This window comes from Gamsiella multidivaricata (assembly GCF_025024155.1).
Source record: "Gamsiella multidivaricata strain RSA 2152 chromosome Unknown BC939scaffold_32, whole genome shotgun sequence".
Lineage (NCBI taxonomy): Eukaryota > Fungi > Mortierellomycota > Mortierellomycetes > Mortierellales > Mortierellaceae > Gamsiella > Gamsiella multidivaricata.
In genome coordinates, this window is record NW_026251740.1 from 17,725 (window position 1) to 37,028 (window position 19,304).

Here is a 19,304-nt window from a genome sequence, read left to right on the forward strand (position 1 = left end):
CAAGCAGTTCCCCGAACCCACCGCCAGAGCTTCAAAACACCACCAAACTCGCCACCACCAGTCATTCCGGCTCGTAGAGACTCCCTTGCGATCTCGATGCCGTTCCAACTTCCGCCTCAACTGCAGCTCCACCAGCAAGTACAGCATGCACCAGATGCAGAAGACACACATGCACAGACACAAAGACAAGCACAGTCATCGATACCAGCACAATTACAGCAACAGACATCACCAATTTCATCTAATGATAATACTCATGGTACACAACGCAGCAGCGCTCATGTCAAGACGCATCGCAAAGGCCCATCCTCCTCAGGGCGTCTCCTTGGTTTCTTGGGCGGTCTATCGAAGAAACATGGGGACCATGCCAATGGTCACTCAACGCTAATCTCGCCAAAAATGGTACCTGAATCGAGTTTGGCGGATATTGATCAGGAAATACGGTCGGCGCACAGCCACCAACAGCCTACGATCAGTCTGCCCAAAACAGATCCGAGAAAGGAGCCCTCTGTTCAGCATTCGACTCCAACAACGACACTACAAAAGGACATGATAACATCTTATGACGCTTATAATACCAACCAGTCGCAGCGGGGCAAGCGAAGGAAGACACTCAGTTTAGTAGCAGGATCTGCCGATCGGCCACCACACCATAAGCAGCAGCAAATGCTACAGCAGAGTTTGCACCACCCACTCGTCTTGAGACCGCCACAACCCATCACTACAGACGGGTCGCTGTTGACATCGCTGAACGGATATCCAGTTCAGTCAGACCGATCAGCTGGAACCGCACAGAGGATCATGGGTTGGCTGAGACGGAAATCTGTTGGTAAGTTAGAGTGCAGATGGTATTGGCATGAGTTAGGCTCGCGAATTGTCACTCACACTTTATTGTTCTCGAACCATTAGTCAAATCCGCAGCTGAACGACCCTCATTTGATACTACGGATGAAGTTCCCGTCATGAGTTCGTCTCCATCTCCAGGATCAGCCCATGGTAACAGTCCTTCTCCGGTAACTGGACTCAATGGTGGCGCCAGAGGCGATGGCGCCATCTCTCCGGAGGACTCGGAATCCAACCGTGGAGGCAGCATGCATGGCGTGCGTCACACCCCGATGAACGGATACAATGACACCAATGGTCAGAGAACTGGCGCTAGCATTATGACCCCGCAGCAGGCGCTTGTGGAGGGCAGGGATCCTAGCCTGCAGGCGCTCATTCAGGCGTTGCCGCTCAACTGGACGGACGCGAAACTCAAGGTGCACTCGGGAGCAGTGGAGCTGTCGTCGTTATCGTCGCGTCATCCGGCAGAGATTATGTTTGATATCAGAAAGGTCGTTATTGGACTCGGCATGGAGATCAAGTCCGATTCGGATTTCAAGATCAAGTGTGTTCGACGGAAACGAAAAGTTTCTGCGACGAATACGGTATCTAACCCAGGCAACACTGGCGGATCGGTTGCCAATGGTGCTGTAGGTGGAGGTCTCTCTGTGAAGAACATGCTGCAGGGTCATGGCCTGCACCGAAACTTACTCAACTCTGGAGCGGTTGTGGCACCGGACGACACTGCGAGCGTGATGTCAAGTAACCTGTCGATGGACCGCGAGGCTTGGATCTCTACGAAGAGTATATTCGGACCAGGAGCCGTTGCTGGCGGTATGGGAACAGGACCAGCCTCTGTTGTGGGATCGACGACGACGAATGGCAAGAAGAGGAACACCATCAGATCTTTGCTGTGGAGAAACAGCACCACGGTCAGCTTACCTTCACCCCCGCCAACAGCGTCGCTTAATAATATTCCTGGATCAACCGCTATGTCACCAACTCAGACAAGGCAGCTCCCTCAGGTTACGAACGGATCCACGATGGCTCTGGCGTCTCTCCCTCACTTGGGACATGGATCTGGACAGATCAGCACGGCTGCGGGAACTGTGGCGGGACCTGTGACGGACACAGTTACGACGGATGCACCGGTCGATGAGTCTAAGGGCAAGGAAATGATGGAGGGTGCTGTTTCGCGCCAGGAATCCCCGCCAGCGATTGGAATGAGCTCGTCAACGACAGCAACGACGATCGGAGCAGCGACGATGTCGAACTACAATCATCGTCAAGAACCCTCTGACGGCAGTAATGGTACTGTGATCGCCGCCAGTGGCAGTGGCAGTAGCAGTAGCAGCGGCAGCGGCAACGGCAGCTCAGCAGTAGCGCCATCACGGTTCATGATCCCGACGGAACCACTTTATGGCGAGGAGGCGATCGATTCGGGTGAGGAGATCCGGTTCTCGATTGAGTTGTGCCGGATCAAGAATCTGCATGGACTGTATTCGGTCGATATCCGGCGTATGAAGGGCAATTTGTGGGCGTACAAGTTCTTGTACCATGCGGTCTTGAATACGTTGGATCTGCAGGGCAAAGGCGGCTACTTGACGGCCCATTCGATTCAACAACAGCACCAGAGCCAGCACCAGCAACAACAGCAGTTCAACCAGGAACAATTCAACCAGCAACAGTTCAACCAGCAACAGTACCAGCACCAGCAATATCAGGCTATGCCGGTGGTGCAGCAGCATCCGATCGCGATTGCAGCCCAGTAATAATGGTCTTTTTTTTATCTCCTTTCTTCTTAATTATTATTATCTTTTTGTATTTTTTCATGACGATAAAAGAAAATAAAAAAAAATTGAGCGATCCGCGTATGGCGCTATAATATACTTTTATGCACTTTGCCGCTACCTTTGATGAAGGAATAATGTGTTTCACAACCCCTGCAAGAAAATCCACATAAAAAACACTTGGAGCCTAAAGAACAGACCCCCCCCCATCCCCCCACCTCCTCATGAAGCTGCCGCCATGCAAAGACAGAAAAGGTATTAGTTAGGCAATAGACTCGAGTTTCAGGCTAAACGAACTACATGGATTTCCTATGGGAATTGGCTGGCATGCTCAGCACAGCAAATGGATTTCCATCGTCAAAAGAAAAACAAAAGAATGATCTACGCAGGGGTCGAACCTGCAATCTCCTGATTCGTAGTCAGACGCCTTTCCATTGGGCCAGCAGACCTATTTTGTTGAAATAATGGAGAACTTTGATTAATATAAAGCCAAAAATATTGACAATTAGCAAAACTGTGGATTTTAGGGCACCTGGGGCCCCAGTGCCCTCCCAGAATGACCGTATACTGTACAATAGATTACTAAGTATTTTTTGAGCCGCCATAACAAGAGATTGCTCCAGGAACGAGCTGAGAAAACCGATATTTGGGAATTTTATGCTCGTCGACCATGCAAACGGGAGCTGCCCTGGTCCCGTACTCGACCCAGACGCAGCGGGACGCAACGCAGCACCATGATTTGAAATGCCACGCACAGTTTGCAACGCACAGTGCAGACCTGGACTTGAGGAGGATACTGAAGTTGCAGTCCGCGGTACGGCACCATTATCAGTGGACATTGCAGCATCGAACGAGGACCTACATCAAGGATTGGCGGTCGGTAGCATGGGCGCCCACGCTACGGATCTTACACGATAACAACCCGCCAAAGCGCTTATACACCAGCCTGGAAGACTGTCGTTTACGTTCGCACAGGATCAAGAAGCTGCATGGAGATTTGCCGACATTGCAGGCGATGAAGAAACGACATCCAGATACCTACCAAACGGACATATGTCGTAGGTGTGAGAGGGAACCAGAGACGAACGATCATCTTTGGCGTTGTTCAGCTACCTTGTGCGACCAGCGACAAGAGTGGAGGGACGCGGTGGAGGAAGTGGAGTTGAATGGATATCGTGCATGGAGACAGGCAGTGCGAAAATGGGAACAGGAGAGAGAGGAGGCCGAACGGAAGGACAAGCCCTTCACTGCGACTTGTCCCAACTTCTCGGCAACAGGAACGAAGGCTATCTGGGAGTCAATGCAGTGGATTCAGGGGACGGCGGAAAGGCGAGGGACATATCGGGTTGCGGAAGAAGAGGAGCCGGAGAGTGAGGCAGATTGGGAGGTCAAGGACTTATACCGAGGTTTGGTGCCAACGGGACTCATTGAGACCTGGAAGCAGCTATTTACCACCACTAAGTGGATTGCGACGATCATGGTGACAAAGTTCGTGAGCAGGATCGAAGAATTTGGCAGGACCAAGATATGGAACAAACGATGCGAGGACACTGTCGCCTGGGAAAAGTCAGTTGGAATCACCTTCATGAGCAAACGCGCCGGAGGACGCAACGGTGATCGAGGACACCAACGTAGTGTTGGTGATTTCTCTGATTTGAAAGGGAGACGGTTACTTGCAACGGAGATCCAGGAAGGTAGACGGACCGCGGATTATAGGGTGCTACAGCATTGCTTGGGGCGAGGGAAGTTGGACATAATGGAGGGGTTATTCGGTTTAAAAACAACTTTATTAACATTGGATCTGGATTAGGAGACGTGTATCGCGCAACAGGTCACGCAGGAGTTAGGTTAGGCTAGCTATGCGACATGGGTTATGAATTTGACGCCTCAAGCCAACATAGTTGGTAGGGGATGCGGCTCTGCCGTGCATGGAAGGCATCTATGGCTTCAAGGCCTTTGCGGACCATGCGTCTTGTGCTCATGGGGATTTATGTTAATAAAAAAAAAAAAAAAAAAAAAAAAAAAAAAAAAAAAAAAAATCGACCCAGACGCAGCGGATCGGACGCTGTTGGACTGCCTACAAGGGAGGAGGCGATTGACAACTATGGAGGGGATGGGGAAGATACCCTTCTTGTAACAAGTGTTTTCAGCTTTTAACACACTGATGAGATGTGGCAATTGTTGCATAGGCCCTAGGGGCAGGTCCGGGGAATGTGACCTGTCTTTTGGCGACTGTGGATCGGCTCTACTTTGGTGGAAAGGACGACTGTAGTAGATCATTGCTAGTTAGGTCCGATAGATTTGCAGGGTCAACCGACTCGAGAGACAGATTGTTACAGAAAATTGAGTCTTAAAACTTAGACGGAGTAAGGATAGAATGTCAGTGTCAATTGGGCGCAGCAATTCTCAGGGTCTATTTTTTTGCCAAAACATGATGCATCTGTATTTATTTTATTTTATTTTATTTACAGAAACAGTAACAGGAAGCGCATTACGGGGTGAGATGCTCAAGAGAGATATTATGTACAATGATACCTGAGCTGCGGGACACATATGTCTTTTCGTTTTCTTCTAGATACTCTGCAGCCCAGCTTGAAGACTCTGCTGGACCTTTGAATGATGCATCTCCAGCAAAAGTTCCTTGCTCAGCCCCCTCGACTTTGGACTCATCGATCGCCGACCTACCCTCGGCAGCGTATGGATTGCCATCGGTGACGTCGAAGGTGGCGACGGTGGCGGCGTCCCCAATCCCGAAGTCGACAACGACCCTTTCCTCCGTGATTGACCTCCGCCGCCCCCACCGTCCCTGAACCTCGCAGGGACCCTGCTTGAATGTGAATCGTCCTCATCACTCTCCCCTGAAGATGCCGATTTCCTTACAGCCTCCTGGATGATGTTCTCAATATCATTCTCATCTTCCTCCTCAACAATCAAGGTCTCGAGGCTCTTGAGGTGCTGCATCATCTCCTCCTCGAATTTGTCCCGGACAAAGCGCGGTCGGTCCATCACATCCAAGTAGTTGGGGATCGGCCAGCGTAGCTGGCGCTCAGTGACACTGTAGGGTACGGTGCCGACGATAACGGGGACAATTGGGAGTTGGACCAGAGTCGGCCATTTCAGGGTCGAGGTGAGGGTCGGGATCCTGTCTATGTGTAGATTCGCCTTGATGATCTTATCGACAGAGGTCTTGCGTGGTCCTGCGCGCGAGTTCGTATTGTCGTTTTCTGTTGCGTTTCCTGTTTCTGTTCCAGATTCTGCTCCCGTGGATCCTGTTGCGTTGCGAATTAAGGAGATGTCGACTGGAGGAGGGTTCCTCACGCTGGGTGTGAACCAGCTTGCCAAGCCCGAACCACGGCTTGCGATTGGTAAGGAGACTGAGAGGTAGTAGTCAACCTTGTACAGGGGTGTGATGACCTTGTTAGTCGTTGGAATGAGTCCTAGGTTGGAGGGGACTTTGAACTGAACAGATTCTATCCATGTGGAGTCCTTATTGACTGTCTGGGATACGGGCAAGGTCACTGTGTGCACAGTCGTTGGCTCCGCGGTCAAAACAGAGGATGTTGTAGAAGGCGAGGAAGATGAGGCTGGGTAGGAGATAACACGGACCAAGCCGAGATGGATGGAGACCAGGTCAGTCTCGGACGAGTTGGTGATAGTGAGCGACAGCGGTAGAGACTCGCCTGCGGTTGGATACAAGATGCAGATAGGGACGCAAGGATCGCCCATGGGCGGAGGGTGCGTGCGTTAGTCAAATTTGGTTCTCATTGGTCGGAGGATGTACACTGAGCAAATCGATGGACATCGAAGGAACAACAAAAGTCCACAGGGACACAGACACAAAAACCGGCTGGTCTCAATTAAGGTAGATGCGGCGTAAAAAGTAGAAGAAAAATGCGCAAAAGACAATGGACGCACCTGGACAGACTCCGCGCTGAGGACTTTCGAGGGAAGCCTTGACGAGCGGCCGATTGGAGTACGGGTCCATGACCTGGGCCATCTCAATGACTGGAAAGTGAGGGATGGACGTCGGAATCAGCGGGAGGTATTTGAGGTGCACTGCAGGCGAGGAGAGCATGGCCTGGGTCGAAGGATCATCGGGGGTGGTCTGAAAGGAGAGTTCCGCGTGTAGAGAATAAACAACAAAGCGATCTCCGTCCTAATCAAATGCAAGAGCAGCGGCACAAGTAATAAAGCTTGAGCGTCATTTAGGGAAAGTTATTTGATCAAAAAGGGCAAAAAGACAACAAGATAATCATGATGACCTCAAGTAGTATTTTTTTTGTAGAGATGAAATGACAATGTTGATAGGGGTGGATGGAGGAGAGTGTCTGCAACACACAGCATCCTTGCTTATCGGTAGAAAGGAGGCTTACCGTCATGGATGCGGGCAGGTTGACCCTCGGGAACTTTATGTTGAACATGAAGGTGTGCCTCTTGGGATGCAATGGCTCGTCCTCAACAAGCGTGTGTTCGATCTCAAAGAGGCTGTGCTGGTGAGGCCCAGTCCGCGGAGTGTTGTTTCCTTGTCCCTTTGATGAGGAATCTGAACTGACGCGGACTTCAGTTAATGAAGTCGATGAGGATGGCTGTGAAGAAGAATCAAAGTCGCACATGGGTATGGTGTGAAGACAAGAAAAGATGACACGGAGTCGACAGGGTGCCCTGATGGGCTTTGTGAGCTGCAGGTTCAGCTGTCCCTGGAAGACAGTTCCGGGGCCATGGTAGTTGTCGAGACTGCACCTGGTTGGAACCGAGATATAGAAGCCATTGGTGGGTGTGATGAAGGATCGCGCTAGGGCATCCTCAGACGTATTGAAGAACGGAAGTGCCTTTGCGAGTCGCAGCATCTTCGTTCTATGCCTCCTCCTTTACTGCCAGTTCGTGTTGTTTTGTTGGGAGTTAGAAAGACGAAGGAGGGGGAGAGGAGGGTCGAAGCAGTAGACGGAAGTGATGGAATGAGCGAGGGCGATGGAGTGTGAGATGAGCGTAAAAAGGTTAAGTGGTTGAGAGCGAGCAAGAAGGAGAATTTTGTCCTTTTGTGCGACCGACCAAAGAGGAGACAGTTCACCGCCCCCACGTTTAACAAATTGCGCCCACTCCAGATCTAGATCCTCCGCCTTTCCACAACTACAGCCCATATCCACAACACCACCCAGCACCGGCCCCATATTCCTAGACAATACAACCCATGTTTATGGGATCTTAGTCCCTCAATTGCTACGCACATCCCAGTTGGCCACTTGTTTTTCATATCACGCGCTCATGTTTCGCCAAAAATCCTTTTTGCGTTCTAAATATACATGTTGTTATCTATAACTGCATGATGGTCTATTTTTCTTCAACCTGCATGTTTGAAACCTTCCTCTTACTGCAATACAGAAGTTTGTACGTGCAAATAAGCCACGGCGGATCAGGGAGGACTCGAGCGTGGGCAACAGAAAGAAAGGGACGCCGTTCCTGAGTTCCCGACCGACCCCCAGCCTTTTTTATTCTTCTTCCTTCTTTACTTCTTCACCAACACATATCTCCCATTATCTATCGCCATGACTGACACTCAACCCGCCCCCGTTGCTATCGAGGACAGCGGTGTTCCCGAACTCGAGTCCGCCCCCGAGGACGCCACCAAGGTTGTCGAGCACGTCCACGGCCCCAATTGCAGCCACGACCATGAGCACGACCATGAGCACGCCAACGGAGAGGAGCAACAACAGCTCGCTGGACAGAGGAATGACTTCGACCTCCTTGAGGTCAATGGCACCAAGGACAAGACCACAGATCCCTTGGTCAAGGTGCGCATCCTGATCTTTTTCTCATCTCGAATTCTGGTACTTTTCTCATCTGCTTTTTGCAGTTTGCAAATCTGACCAGATTCCCCTTCTTCGTACCCGCTCTCTATACCCATGGAATAGAAATACTTTGAGGCCAAGGAACTGTTTGCCAAAGCCAACGAACGCTTGAACGAGATCCCCGAGGGTGCTGAGACTGAGTTGATCGAGAAGCACAAGGACGATATTGTCGCTGTGACCAAGGACCTCATGCAGGCTTTCTTGCTGGACGAGAAGGCCTGCCAGCTGAACCAGAGGATCCTCAAGCTGGCCGAGCAGTACGAGCTGTATGTCCAGACCTACAACCCCGAGGGCACCTCGACTGCCACCGTCGACTCGGAGGAAGAAGGTGCTGAGCAGCAGACTACCATCTACACCCGGGACTCTGTCATTTTTGGTAAGTGCTTTCCATGCTCTTGTCCTTGTCTTTGATCTGCAGCTCCGCCTCCACCTTGTTCGTTTCCATTTTCCCTTGTCATTGTGTTGGTTGGTTGAGCCATTAGAACATACCTGACTCATGTCAGTGGCCTGCCTGGTTGCAATGATCCCCACGATCTATGAGAACCCAATATATCAACGTTCTGCTCTTTCTTTGTTTGATCACGGTTAATCTGGCGTGGGGCTTGCTTGATGGCGGTGGGATAATGCACTCTTTAGCGCTTGCTGTTGTGTGAGAGCTCCATTGGTCCCTGACGTGCAATCAAGAGACGCCAAATAGATGCGCGGCTCTCATATATTTCCTTCAGTTTGATTTGCACCTATTATTTCTTGAATTCTTTGTTTGGACGCTCACACTTCCCCACCACCCATCATTCACATCATCGGTTGTCCCTGCAAACACTTCAATGTCACACGAGCCTTGTCCCAAACATTCTTCACTTCTTCCATGATTAACCCTGGATTCCATTGTAATGGTTGCTTGGCTACCCGTGCCTTATAGTCATCATGATCCTCTGGAGCGGCGGTCAGTTCGAGCATTGCATCCAGACCTTGACCTTCGCCATCCAGGAGTTCGAGAACATCAAGGGTCGTCTCTTGGAGCTCCGTTCCTCGTGCTACATGGCTCTTCGCAACTTCAAGGTAACAATGTCAAATTCGTGGCGTTGACGTCTGTCTGTCTGTCTGTCTGTTTGTTTGTTGGATGTAATCAAAGAATGAGCACTCCCACTTACTTGACATTTTTCTTTTTGTAACTGTAGGCCTGCAACGATGATCTTGAGACCGCATTGACGGTCGAGCCCATCAACGTCGAGAACCACTCTACCCTCGGTAACGTCTATTATGCCACTCACCAGGCCCAGGACGCCCTTCACCACTTCAAGTCCTTTGTCGAGGTCGCCCACCCCGACTCTCGCACCCTCCCCAACGCCTATTACGCTCTTGCTGTCTTGACTCTCCAGTCCGCACCCAGTGGCACGATCAAGAAGAAGAGCAACCAGGCGCTTAAGCAGGCTGCCGTGCTCAAGGAGGCCCAAGACTACTTCAAAAAGGCTCAGGAGGCCGATCTTCGTTTCAAGGAGCTGTATGGCGTCGTCACTGGCCTCAACGAGATCAAGAGAACCGCCTACGAGGCCTTCCAGATCCGTACTGCCAACCGCAATGGCTTCATCTCGACGGACCCTACTCCCGCTCTGTTGGAGGCCTCTGAGATCTTGAAGAAGTCGTTTAAGAATCCCGGTATTTCTTCATGCGCCAACTGTGGTCGCCCCGACAACGTTGCCAACGACACCCGCTCGCCCGATCAGAAGCCTAAGCCCTTGATCAAGTGCGCCAAGTGCAACAAGGTTGCCTACTGCTCCCGGCCATGCCAGATCACCCACTGGAACGCCTCGCACAAGAACAACTGCAAAAAGTAACTGGACTCTAGCACTTTTAAGGCCGCGTGATCTTTGCTATTCGTTTCTTTTTTTTTCTTGTTTATTTTCAGTATGTCTTTTTTATTTACATATCACGGGAAAAGAAAGGCAGACACTTAGGACGTAGAAAGAAGTGCTCTTGTAATCATGTATAGAGAATATAAAAAGATATTCAAATATTCATGTTGTTCGTTGCTGCGGGGCGCAAAGTACAAACTATAGTATACAATTGCTCTGGCGACATGATATAGCGCTGGCCGTGTTGCATTACAATCCTTTGGCTGCTTGATTTTGAGCCCAGAGCTGTTTGAAGGCCTCGATCTGCTTCTCCTCCTTTTCCTTGTACGCTTGCTTCTTTGCATCGGTGACACTGGAAACAGCACTTGGACCAGAAGGTCTTTGGGAGAACAAATCTCCGTCCGCTCCACCATGTCGCTTCGCTTCTCTGGCCTCCTTCCGCCGCTTCTCAGCCGCCAACATGGATTTAAAATCGTCGCCTGTGCCCAGCAGATCCTGCTCTGGCAACTCAATATCTGGCGACCGCTCTCGTCGACGATACTCATTCTGTACTCGCTTCTTCTCCAACATTGCCTCCCTCCCGGTTGCTTTGGGCACTAATTCCTCAAGGTCGGCCTCTTTGCTCTTACGATGGGCCTTTTGCTCCGCACGCTGCTTTCGACGGTATTGCTGATCTCGTTCCTCCTTTTCGGCAACTACAGGAAGGAGGGGGGGAATATGAATTAGAAACTGTAGTTTCCATCGAATGTCTCAGTCGTAAAGCACGTTCCTAAATGTACCTTCATCCGCTGTCATTGGTTTTCCGTAAGGCCTACTGGGTCCGATTGATGGAGGCATGGTGGGTCCCAAGACTCTGGCAGGGGCAGCAGAGCTTGGCCCGGAGGGCGTTGCTTTTCCAGTGATTCGGTTGACCTCCTGAGCGAAGCGGACATTGGTCATTGTGTCAATCGAGTCTTTGATCGCCTCGACCTTATCCAGATCCGCCTGGTTAATCTTTTTGGTGAACTTCCATTTGTACTTTGTTGTATCTTTGCTGGATAGCTGTGAGGATCGGATGCCCTTGTAGTAGGATTCTATAGTTTATATTATTATCATCACCTTGGGTTAGTACAATGATCATAGCATATTAGAGGCCTTCAGATAAAGGGTTAGTGTGGTGAGTCCGACGTACCATCGAGATCAAAATCGTTCCAGGCGCGGACGAATTTTCTGAAATACCGTCGGGCCTCGTCTGCGGAAAGATCCTCGAAGTACTTCTTCTTGACCTGACGAAGCCATAGCCTGAACTCGGTTGATTTCGAAAAGTAGTCGTCTTCCGAAATGGCTATGATGATACGAGAAGGAAGACAGAGGTATGTCAGAGTATAGAATAGGAGAAAAAGAATGTCACTTCTGGTGACATTGAGGAATAAGCACTCACGCTGAATCATCGACTTTGCTTTCTTGATCAACTCATCCTCCTCGCTCTCGCTATCGGTCTCGCTCCCAGTCTCCAAGACGGATCCCGATCCCGATCTGCTGTCCTGGCTGTCCACAGATGGACTACGTCTTGATGATCGATGGTGGCGACGGTCCTTCTTCCTCTCCTTGTCCTTATCCTTGTCCTTGTCCTTGTCCTTGCTCTTTTCTTTCTCTCTGTTCTTGTCAGTGTCCCGTCTCGAACTCTTCCTAGAGCTCCTGTCACGGTCCTTATCATCGCTATCATAATCATCCTTGTGTCGCGAAGATCGGTGCCGCTTTGGGCTGGAGTCTTCTCTCTTATAAGAGGAGCGATTGTGGTTCGAGGGGGAGGAATGATCATGGCGGCTCCTGTCGTGGTGGTCTCGACCCCTGTCGGACTTGCGGCTGCTGCTAGTATGGGCCGCGTCTGCATCTCTGTTCTCCGGGCTTCTGTCTCGTTTCTTAGCGTTGCTGCTGTTATCGTGGCTAGTATCAGTGCGTCGGTCCTCCGGGTCCCTGTCTCGTCTCTTGCTGCTGCTGCTGCTGCTGCCGTGGTGATAGTCTTTTGAGGAGGACATGATGAGAGCTGCGTGCGTGGTTGAGAGAAAGAGAAACACACGGTCAGCTTAATTTGTTTCTTTTTCTTTACTGGAGCAAGTCACGTGGCGGATCTAGCAGGAAAAAAAGGTTGGGGTCCCTCGCTGGGTTTGTGTCTGACAAAGGGGGGTTAGTTAGACCCGTCTGCGGTATGCTTCCTTTTTTTTTTTTTCCTCCTGGTGCTTGCCCTTGTTCTTGTTGATCCCTTCCCTTCCTTCATCCCTCCGCTTCTCATCCCTCCGCTTTTTTTCCCTTATTCCACCATGGGCGTCGACGCAGAAAGGACCTTCACCTGGTACAGCGAAGCTTTTGTCAATTATATAACATAAATCACAATCCTATTTGTACCTGAAAAAAAAGACTCGGGCAAAGCTGAATCGAATCCTAAACTGTCCCCCCTTGTCCATTCCCATTCCCCTCATCAGGCAAGAGCTCGCGACACACAACACCAAGGGCGATCTGTTTGTGGCTGTTCGTGGCAACGTAAGCTTCTCTTTATTCTACAACTGATTTCTCTTCCTCTGCCCGGGGGTACCAGATACGCATCTCGGCAATTTCTACCTGAGTAAAATGCCCCATCCCGCACTGCGCTCAGGAAACAAAGTTATCTCCCCGATAATGGCCTTGGCTCTCTGCAACAAAGCATACCGAGGTGGCCGCGGTGCTGGGGATACTGTATCTATGCCGGAGGCAGTTGTCAACCTCATTTCTAATGATCAATCGCCTATTTTCTCCTTCCCTCGATGCCATGTTTTCTAGGTCTACGATGTCACCAAGTTCTTGAAGAGACACCCCGGCGGTGATGACACCCTCCTGCTGGGAGCTGGCAGAGATGTCACTCCGGTATGTTTTCGTGTCTGATACGGGAGTACTTGTGCTGTTTTGCCTTTCGTGGAACGCACATGCAACATGTCAATCAATGGGCCGAGATTACATTACCCCTGTGCTAACCGAATCACACCACTCTTTATGCGTTGTCTGCAATAACACTAGGTCTTTGAGATGTACCATGAATTCGGCGTTGTCGATACCATCATGAAGTAAGTCAGCAATATGAGATGAACAGCGTATCTGACATCTCGTCAGACCACGGTTATTAATATCCGCTTCCTTCAAACTGCGTTCTAATAGGAAGTACTATGTCGGCAAGCTGATTACCAACGAGCTGCCGATTTTCCCAGAGCCGACTGACTTCCACAGGGCCGTGAAGACAAGGGTAGAAGGATACTTTAAGAAGCAAGGCAAGGATCCCAAGGTATGTCCTCTGTTTTTGCATGGGGTTTGATTACATTAACTGATGTTCGCGTGAAGACCGTTTTTATTGACATGAGATGTGTATTTTCATCTCCTTTGCTGAGTATAGAACAGACCTGAGATCTGGGGACGCTATTTCCTTATCTTTGGAACATTGTTCGCCTCGTATTATGCACAGTTCTTTGTGCCGTTCGTTGTCGAGCGTACATGGCTCCAAGTCATCTTTGCGATCATCTTGGGCTTCTGCTGCGCCCAGGTTGGACTGAATCCACTCCATGATGCTTCTCACTTTTCAGGTAAGTCCAACCAAAAGAATTATCACTGTCTGCTTTTACGCACAGTGCGTTCAAAGAGCCCCAGAAACTGACAAAGTACAATTGTGATCTATGTTATAGTGACCCACAACCCCACTGTGTGGAAAATATTGGGCGCGACTCACGACTTCTTCAACGGCGCATCGTACCTCGTATGGTTGTACCAGCACATGCTTGGCCACCATCCCTATACCAACATTGCAGGAGCAGACCCAGATGTCGCGACTGCGGAGCGCGATGTTCGCCGCATCAAGCCCCACCAGAAGTGGTTCATCAACCATGTGAACCAGCACCTATTCGTTCCATTCCTCTACGGACTCTTGGCATTCAAGACTCGTTTCCAGGACATCAGCATTTTGTACTTTGTTAAGGCCAACGACGCCATTCGCGTGAACCCACTCTCTCCCTGGCACACTGCCATGTTCTGGGGCGGTAAGGCGTTCTTTTTCTGGTATCGTCTGATCTTGCCATTGCAATACCTCCCCGTACGCAAGGTGTTGTTGTTGTTCACGGTCGCGGACATGATTTCATCGTACTGGCTGGCATTGACCTTCCAGGCCAACCATGTGGTGGAGGAGGTTGAGTGGCCCTTGCCTGATGAGAACGGAGTGATCCAGAAGGATTGGGCAGCCATGCAGGTGGAGACGACGCAGGATTATGCACATGACTCGTATATCTGGACCAGCATCACTGGCAGCTTGAACTACCAAGCTGTGCACCATCTGTTCCCGAACGTGTCCCAACATTATTACCCTGAGATCCTGTTCATCATCCGCCAGGCCTGCATCGAGTACAAGATTCCATATCTTGTCAAGGTAAGAATGAACATCTTATTTCCTTATTTCCATATGACTAAAGGATGCCCGACCTCATTTGATGGTGAGCGCTGTTGAATAACATGATTTGACCTTGTGTTGAAAAATAGGATACCTTCTGGCAGGCATTTTCGTCTCACCTGGAGCATCTGCGTGTCTTGGGTCTTCGCCCGAAAGCAGAGTAGGGTGACCGTCGTTTTGAACCGACTATCCTCCGTACAAGCGCGCGTAGTGTTGAAAAGCCCTTAGATAGGCTCGATTTATTGAAGCATCCTAAAAGACTAACTGTCAAAACCTTGCGTTGTGACCCTTTTCTTATTGTGTGATGATGGTTGGGCGCGTGCGATGTGTTGCTTGCTCAGTCTTGGTTTGTTCAGGGGCGGTAATGAAGCTGCAAAAAATAGGGGTGTATTTGTTGGTGCCCGCCCGCTGTGCGCGTGTGTCCATCCACCTTGCCGTGTGCCCACTTTTTTTTTGTTGTACATGTTCAGTACCTGAAAGACCGGTCGAGAACGACCACAAACAGTTGGACATCACCGTGTTAACAGTGGCAATTGTAACAGCAATCTGGAGAGGAGAAGGGGTTTGTCGTTCCTCTTGCACTCGTAGTAGCCAGCTGACACTGAAGATGCAAATGCGAAGGATAAAAAAGCAAGCTCGTACATGTTTTTAAACTATTGTCTCTTGCCTTTGCTCAGCTCCTCATTGCTCCCTTCTTTAAGGCGTTTGCCGCCTGTGTTCTTTTTTCTCTCGCTCGCTCGCTCGCTTTTTTTTTTTTTTTTTTTTGGTCCTTAAACGACTTCTCTTTGCTCACTCACTTTCACTGACTCTGACGATTCTTCGCGACCTGTGCTTTCCTACCCTTTCCTATTTGACGCTGAAAAGTGATCTGACAGAGAAAAGACTGCAAAGGTTTTGTGCTGGAGACGAGCAGCAAAGGATCGGCTATGGATATCAAAATCGTCTCGTCCATTACTCGCCTGGCAAACTACATGCCTCTCGGGTCCTATGTCATCTACACTGCGCTGTAAGCGGATATCTCTTCCCCCTCCCCCCTCCCCCCAATTATTACTCTTCGCCACAATAGTTATCCATGCCATACACTCATGAATCCTTCTCGTCTCTTTCTTTCCTTCTCACCTGAACGACGGTCCTCAACAGAGAGACATACTCATTCTCGCTCGGTACAGCCCCATCATCAGTAACGACAGTAATTCAGACACCGTCCGCGAACTACACATGCTACTACTATCCAGGAGCAGGCTTCACTTTTACATCCTGCACAAGTGATCAGTCGAATGCGCTGAAGATCTCGCTGGCGATTGGATTCTTCTTGGCGGTGTTCCTGTCGTTCTTGAAGCAGGTCCCTGCGAACGGCACGCCACCACTTGCAGATGATGAGGATGAGCAGCCAAAGTTGACAGCTGGGGGGTCAAAAAGACGGAGGAAATATCGGCGTGGTGTGTGGTAAGTTCTGCAAAGTTCGTCCGTCGTTCTGAAGGGAACGATGGATTTCTGATGCAGCGGAAGGGAATTTTTTTTAACCGACATCGCTACATGGCACTGTATCGTTCTTTTCCTGTTCATGGTTAGTAGCTATGCAGAAGGTACGTTGGTCTCCCTCCTTTCTTTTTTTCTTCGTTAAAGACAGATGAGAGGTGTTCAGGAGATTGACATTTGCCACCAATCTTGGATGGTTAAACTCCCAGGGAACTTTTACTACCTCGACTTTGGCGAGTAAGTCCATCCTCCTATCGCCTATCCCTCGCGTCCTAGAGCCATCCCAAACGCGTCCCCTTACGCCTCTTTCTCGTTCTTGCTACAGCTTCCACGTATGGGGCCATGCTGCATTGTCCTTTGTCGCCTTCGGGACCCTCTCTCTCTTCTCCGCCTCCGTCAGCCAATGTCTCTTCCCAGGCGTCCGCCCCTGGGTCTTTGTCTTCACCCAGATCATCCTCCTAGTAATCTGCTGCTTCATCGCCATGTTCTGGATCGATGACCCCACTCTCTCCATCGGCCTTATGGTGGTCCCCCAAACTGACGTCCACTCAACCCAAACACCCAACGGCAACGTTAACCCCACAACAGGTCCCATTACTACCAGTGCTGCTTTTAGCAGCAGTAATGGTCTAGGAGTAGGCGCAAGCGGGGCTGCGGCGACATATAACGCCAGTACGAGCACCACTGCGCTTCATACAGCTGCGTTCTTGTCACCGAATCTCACCTCCGGAAATAATATGACGCTCGCGTTGTCGCAGGACCATCCCTCTCCCACCTCCATGGGTCTGGCGAACGTGGCCCTCGCGAACACGGTCATGAACTCGGCCATGAGCATGTCCTCGCCCTCTGCAATGTCAAGTACAACTGTTGTGAATAGCGGACCTGGAATTGGAGGAGGAGGAGGAATGGGAGGTGGGGGCGGGCTAAGTCGGATGAGCTCAGTCACGAAAAGCACACCGACCATGTCATCCGTGCACGAGAAACAGCGCTGGGATCATGATCGGGACAATGATAATAACATCGTGGAGGAGGTTTATGAAGAAAAGGACACGGCGATATCAGGGTCGGCGCCGTCCTCAACGGAACGCGTCGTCGAAAAGGAAGAGTCAAATCAACATTTTTCTCTCAAAATGGAGTAGACGCGTAGTTCAAAGAGTCTATAATACCTCTTCTACATGATTAAAATAATGAGGACGATCTCTCCGCACACATACAAAACCGCCGGCTTTATTAGATATTAGCCTGCCTCATGCCTCTGCCTCCATGAGTTTTAAATGTTCTAGTCCACATGCAACTTTCTTGCTCCTTGGGCCGCGGTACTTCCACTGCTGCTCACATTTCGATACTGAGCATCTGCCCTTCGGTGCTGGATACTGCGGCTCCTTGAGTGGTACGACCGGCTCCTCCATGATCTCAATGATCCTGTGCTCTCCTGTCGTTGTCCACGCAATCTCCTTCTCATCCGATACCAGTTTTTCCCCAGAGGCGGGGATAGAGTGTTGCATCCATCCCGGAACATCATTCAATGACTCCTCCGGTATCGACAAAGTCGTCCCATCAGCTCGATAACTGATCCTCAGATAACTCGATGGAGGCCTGAACCGACTCCGTGAAGCCGCCGCACCCTCATTATTATCATTCCTCCTATCCTCGCCACCCTCATCGTCATCCTGGGCTCCCTTCTTGCGCTTGCCGGCCTGCTTCTTGAGTAGACGATTGATCGTTTCCAGTTTGTCCTGTTCTGCGCGCTGTGCAGATTGGTTCTTGCGACGACGCGTGATCTCGCTCCTCTTAAGGGCTAGTTCTTCCTCGGTTTGATGCCGTTTCCGTGATGATGCTACACAAAATAATATATTAAAGATCATCATCATCATCAAATGTTCATGACAAAAGAAGTATATAAGCACTTGAAATACAAAAGACTTACCGACTGGCAACTCAAAGAGCTCGAGCGAGACATCGTGCACATCCAGTTTAGACCGCTGTCGTTTGGTCAACTGGCCACCGAAAGCCATGCCAGGTTGGGGATTCGAAAAGTCGTCGTCGCTGAACTCGTCCTCCTCCTCATCGTCCTGCTGCATCGTAACAGTTTTCTTGCCCTTGGACAACGACGATGATGCCTTATTCGCCGCGCTGCTACTACCGCTAGTCGCGGCCTTTGTCGACAACGGTTTCGTGTTCTCGATATCGTCCTCGTCATCATCTTCTTCCTCTTCTTCCTCCTCCTCTTCATCGTTCTCTTCCTCCATATCCAACTCGTCTTCCACATCCACCTCCTCTTCCTCTTCCTCCTCTTCATCCTGCTCTTCGTCTTCCTCATCAATGCCGTCGTCCTCTTCATCCTCCTCTTGAAGGATCCTGGAATCATTCTCCTCGTCTTCCATATCGACATCCATCTGGTCATCATCCTCATCGTCTTGTCTGCCTCGCCGAGAAGATGTGTCAGAATTAATATCCATGTCAATTTCTCTGGCTCGAGCTCTAGCCCGTCCTGTGGATTGCTTCTTGCGTGGTGATGCCGATCTGGAACGAGTGTCTCTCGAAATGGGTGTGCCCTCATCGTCGTCCTCTTCATCTTCGTCCCGTCCGTTTCCTTCATCATCACTGCTCAGTGGAGTTGACACTATGAGAACACACAGAAAAGATAAAATGTTGGTTAAAATCATACGCGTTTCTCTTTTCCTTGAATGAATTACAACGATGATGACTTACTCCGTCTCTTCTGCCCAGATGTCTTTTGAGAACTTTGTCTGGATCGATTCACATTGGTGGCCGCTACGGCTCCACCCCTCGTAGCAGGCTTCGATCCTTTGTTATTCGCTGCCGCAGTTGCTGATGCTCCGCGTCTTGGTGTTGGTGTTGGAGCCGGTGACTCGTCATCCTCTCCATCCTCCTCATCCTCCTCGCCCTCGCCTTCATCCTCATCTTCATCCCTCAAGCCCTCCGGATCATCCAAATCATCGCCAAACATATCGTCCTCATCCTCATCCTCATCCTCGTCGGGTTCCGCATAATTGACTGCCGGCTTGCGAGATCTAGTAGAAGACGGGACTACAAATGCACTTCGATCTAC

At 50.2% G+C, this 19,304-nt stretch overlaps 8 protein-coding genes and 1 non-coding gene across 9 annotated transcripts; 5 read left to right on the top strand and 4 right to left on the bottom strand.

Moving 5' to 3' along the window:
- Nucleotides 1-2,989: 2,989 nt before the first annotated feature.
- BC939DRAFT_t101 lies at nt 2,990-3,061 on the bottom strand. Its single transcript has one exon. It is a non-coding gene; the product is annotated as a tRNA-Arg (tRNA).
- Nucleotides 3,062-4,997: 1,936 nt separating this feature from the next.
- On the bottom strand, nt 4,998-7,618 carry BC939DRAFT_451204 (uncharacterized protein). The gene is made up of 3 exons (XM_051555631.1): nt 6,875-7,618; nt 6,528-6,768; nt 4,998-6,292 (listed from the first exon to the last, which is right to left on the bottom strand). Exons 1-3 carry the CDS (start codon nt 7,457-7,459, stop codon nt 5,184-5,186), a joined length of 1,935 nt encoding a protein of 644 aa, XP_051412198.1. The 5' UTR covers nt 7,460-7,618; the 3' UTR covers nt 4,998-5,183.
- Nucleotides 7,619-8,073: 455 nt separating this feature from the next.
- BC939DRAFT_451205 (uncharacterized protein) lies at nt 8,074-10,475 on the top strand. The gene is made up of 4 exons (XM_051555632.1): nt 8,074-8,401; nt 8,522-8,834; nt 9,378-9,517; nt 9,637-10,475. The coding sequence occupies exons 1-4, from the start codon at nt 8,156-8,158 to the stop codon at nt 10,291-10,293; spliced, it is 1,356 nt and encodes a 451-aa protein (XP_051412199.1). The 5' UTR covers nt 8,074-8,155; the 3' UTR covers nt 10,294-10,475.
- On the bottom strand, nt 10,476-11,931 carry BC939DRAFT_410924 (uncharacterized protein). Its single transcript, XM_051552930.1, has 4 exons — nt 11,732-11,931; nt 11,483-11,635; nt 11,091-11,384; nt 10,476-11,006 (listed from the first exon to the last, which is right to left on the bottom strand). The coding sequence occupies exons 1-4, from the start codon at nt 11,739-11,741 to the stop codon at nt 10,561-10,563; spliced, it is 903 nt and encodes a 300-aa protein (XP_051412200.1). The 5' UTR covers nt 11,742-11,931; the 3' UTR covers nt 10,476-10,560.
- On the top strand, nt 11,909-12,346 carry BC939DRAFT_451208 (uncharacterized protein). Its single transcript, XM_051555633.1, has one exon. It carries the CDS (start codon nt 12,105-12,107, stop codon nt 12,318-12,320), a length of 216 nt encoding a protein of 71 aa, XP_051412201.1. The 5' UTR covers nt 11,909-12,104; the 3' UTR covers nt 12,321-12,346.
- Nucleotides 12,347-12,511: 165 nt separating this feature from the next.
- BC939DRAFT_451211 (delta-5 desaturase) lies at nt 12,512-15,031 on the top strand. The gene is made up of 8 exons (XM_051555634.1): nt 12,512-12,643; nt 12,774-12,831; nt 13,108-13,191; nt 13,342-13,388; nt 13,480-13,603; nt 13,712-13,898; nt 13,998-14,731; nt 14,842-15,031. Exons 1-8 carry the CDS (start codon nt 12,612-12,614, stop codon nt 14,914-14,916), a joined length of 1,341 nt encoding a protein of 446 aa, XP_051412202.1. The 5' UTR covers nt 12,512-12,611; the 3' UTR covers nt 14,917-15,031.
- On the top strand, nt 14,933-15,446 carry BC939DRAFT_158389 (uncharacterized protein). The gene has a single exon (XM_051550261.1). The coding sequence runs from the start codon at nt 15,057-15,059 to the stop codon at nt 15,402-15,404; it is 348 nt and encodes a 115-aa protein (XP_051412203.1). The 5' UTR covers nt 14,933-15,056; the 3' UTR covers nt 15,405-15,446.
- A 398-nt stretch (nt 15,447-15,844) lies between these two features.
- On the top strand, nt 15,845-17,427 carry BC939DRAFT_451214 (uncharacterized protein). The gene is made up of 3 exons (XM_051555635.1): nt 15,845-16,198; nt 16,328-16,338; nt 16,441-17,427. The coding sequence occupies exons 2-3, from the start codon at nt 16,330-16,332 to the stop codon at nt 17,368-17,370; spliced, it is 939 nt and encodes a 312-aa protein (XP_051412204.1). The 5' UTR covers nt 15,845-16,198; nt 16,328-16,329; the 3' UTR covers nt 17,371-17,427.
- Nucleotides 17,428-18,453, bottom strand: BC939DRAFT_451215 (PAPA-1-like conserved region-domain-containing protein). The gene is made up of 2 exons (XM_051555636.1): nt 18,159-18,453; nt 17,428-18,068 (listed from the first exon to the last, which is right to left on the bottom strand). The coding sequence occupies exons 1-2, from the start codon at nt 18,310-18,312 to the stop codon at nt 17,479-17,481; spliced, it is 744 nt and encodes a 247-aa protein (XP_051412205.1). The 5' UTR covers nt 18,313-18,453; the 3' UTR covers nt 17,428-17,478.
- Between the last annotated feature and the right edge of the window lie 851 nt (nt 18,454-19,304).

Bases quoted from the DNA above. Each gene is read 5' to 3' on its own strand.
- BC939DRAFT_451204 (XM_051555631.1), bottom strand. From the start codon at position 7,459: ATGCTGCGACTCGCAAAGGCACTTCCGTTCTTCAATACGTCTGAGGAT. The intron at 6,769-6,874 runs GTCATCATGATT...GCATTTGATTAG, and splicing joins CAAAAAAAATACTACTTGAG to GACGGAGATCGCTTTGTTGT. The intron at 6,293-6,527 runs GTGCGTCCATTG...ATCCAACCGCAG, and splicing joins TCAGCGCGGAGTCTGTCCAG to GCGAGTCTCTACCGCTGTCG.
- BC939DRAFT_451205 (XM_051555632.1), top strand. From the start codon at position 8,156: ATGACTGACACTCAACCCGCCCCCGTTGCTATCGAGGACAGCGGTGTT. The intron at 8,402-8,521 runs GTGCGCATCCTG...CCCATGGAATAG, and splicing joins CCACAGATCCCTTGGTCAAG to AAATACTTTGAGGCCAAGGA. The intron at 8,835-9,377 runs GTAAGTGCTTTC...CGTGCCTTATAG, and splicing joins CCGGGACTCTGTCATTTTTG to TCATCATGATCCTCTGGAGC.
- BC939DRAFT_410924 (XM_051552930.1), bottom strand. The intron at 11,385-11,482 runs GTACGTCGGACT...TATAAACTATAG, and splicing joins GAACGATTTTGATCTCGATG to AATCCTACTACAAGGGCATC. The intron at 11,007-11,090 runs GTACATTTAGGA...TCCTTCCTGTAG, and splicing joins ACCAATGACAGCGGATGAAG to TTGCCGAAAAGGAGGAACGA.
- BC939DRAFT_451208 (XM_051555633.1), top strand. From the start codon at position 12,105: ATGATCATGGCGGCTCCTGTCGTGGTGGTCTCGACCCCTGTCGGACTT.
- BC939DRAFT_451211 (XM_051555634.1), top strand. From the start codon at position 12,612: ATGGGCGTCGACGCAGAAAGGACCTTCACCTG. The intron at 13,604-13,711 runs GTATGTCCTCTG...TGCTGAGTATAG, and splicing joins AGCAAGGCAAGGATCCCAAG to AACAGACCTGAGATCTGGGG. The intron at 14,732-14,841 runs GTAAGAATGAAC...GTTGAAAAATAG, and splicing joins AGATTCCATATCTTGTCAAG to GATACCTTCTGGCAGGCATT.
- BC939DRAFT_158389 (XM_051550261.1), top strand. From the start codon at position 15,057: ATGATGGTTGGGCGCGTGCGATGTGTTGCTTGCTCAGTCTTGGTTTGT.
- BC939DRAFT_451215 (XM_051555636.1), bottom strand. From the start codon at position 18,312: ATGCAGCAGGACGATGAGGAGGAGGACGAGTTCAGCGACGACGACTTT. The intron at 18,069-18,158 runs GTAAGTCTTTTG...TATTTTGTGTAG, and splicing joins GCTCTTTGAGTTGCCAGTCG to CATCATCACGGAAACGGCAT.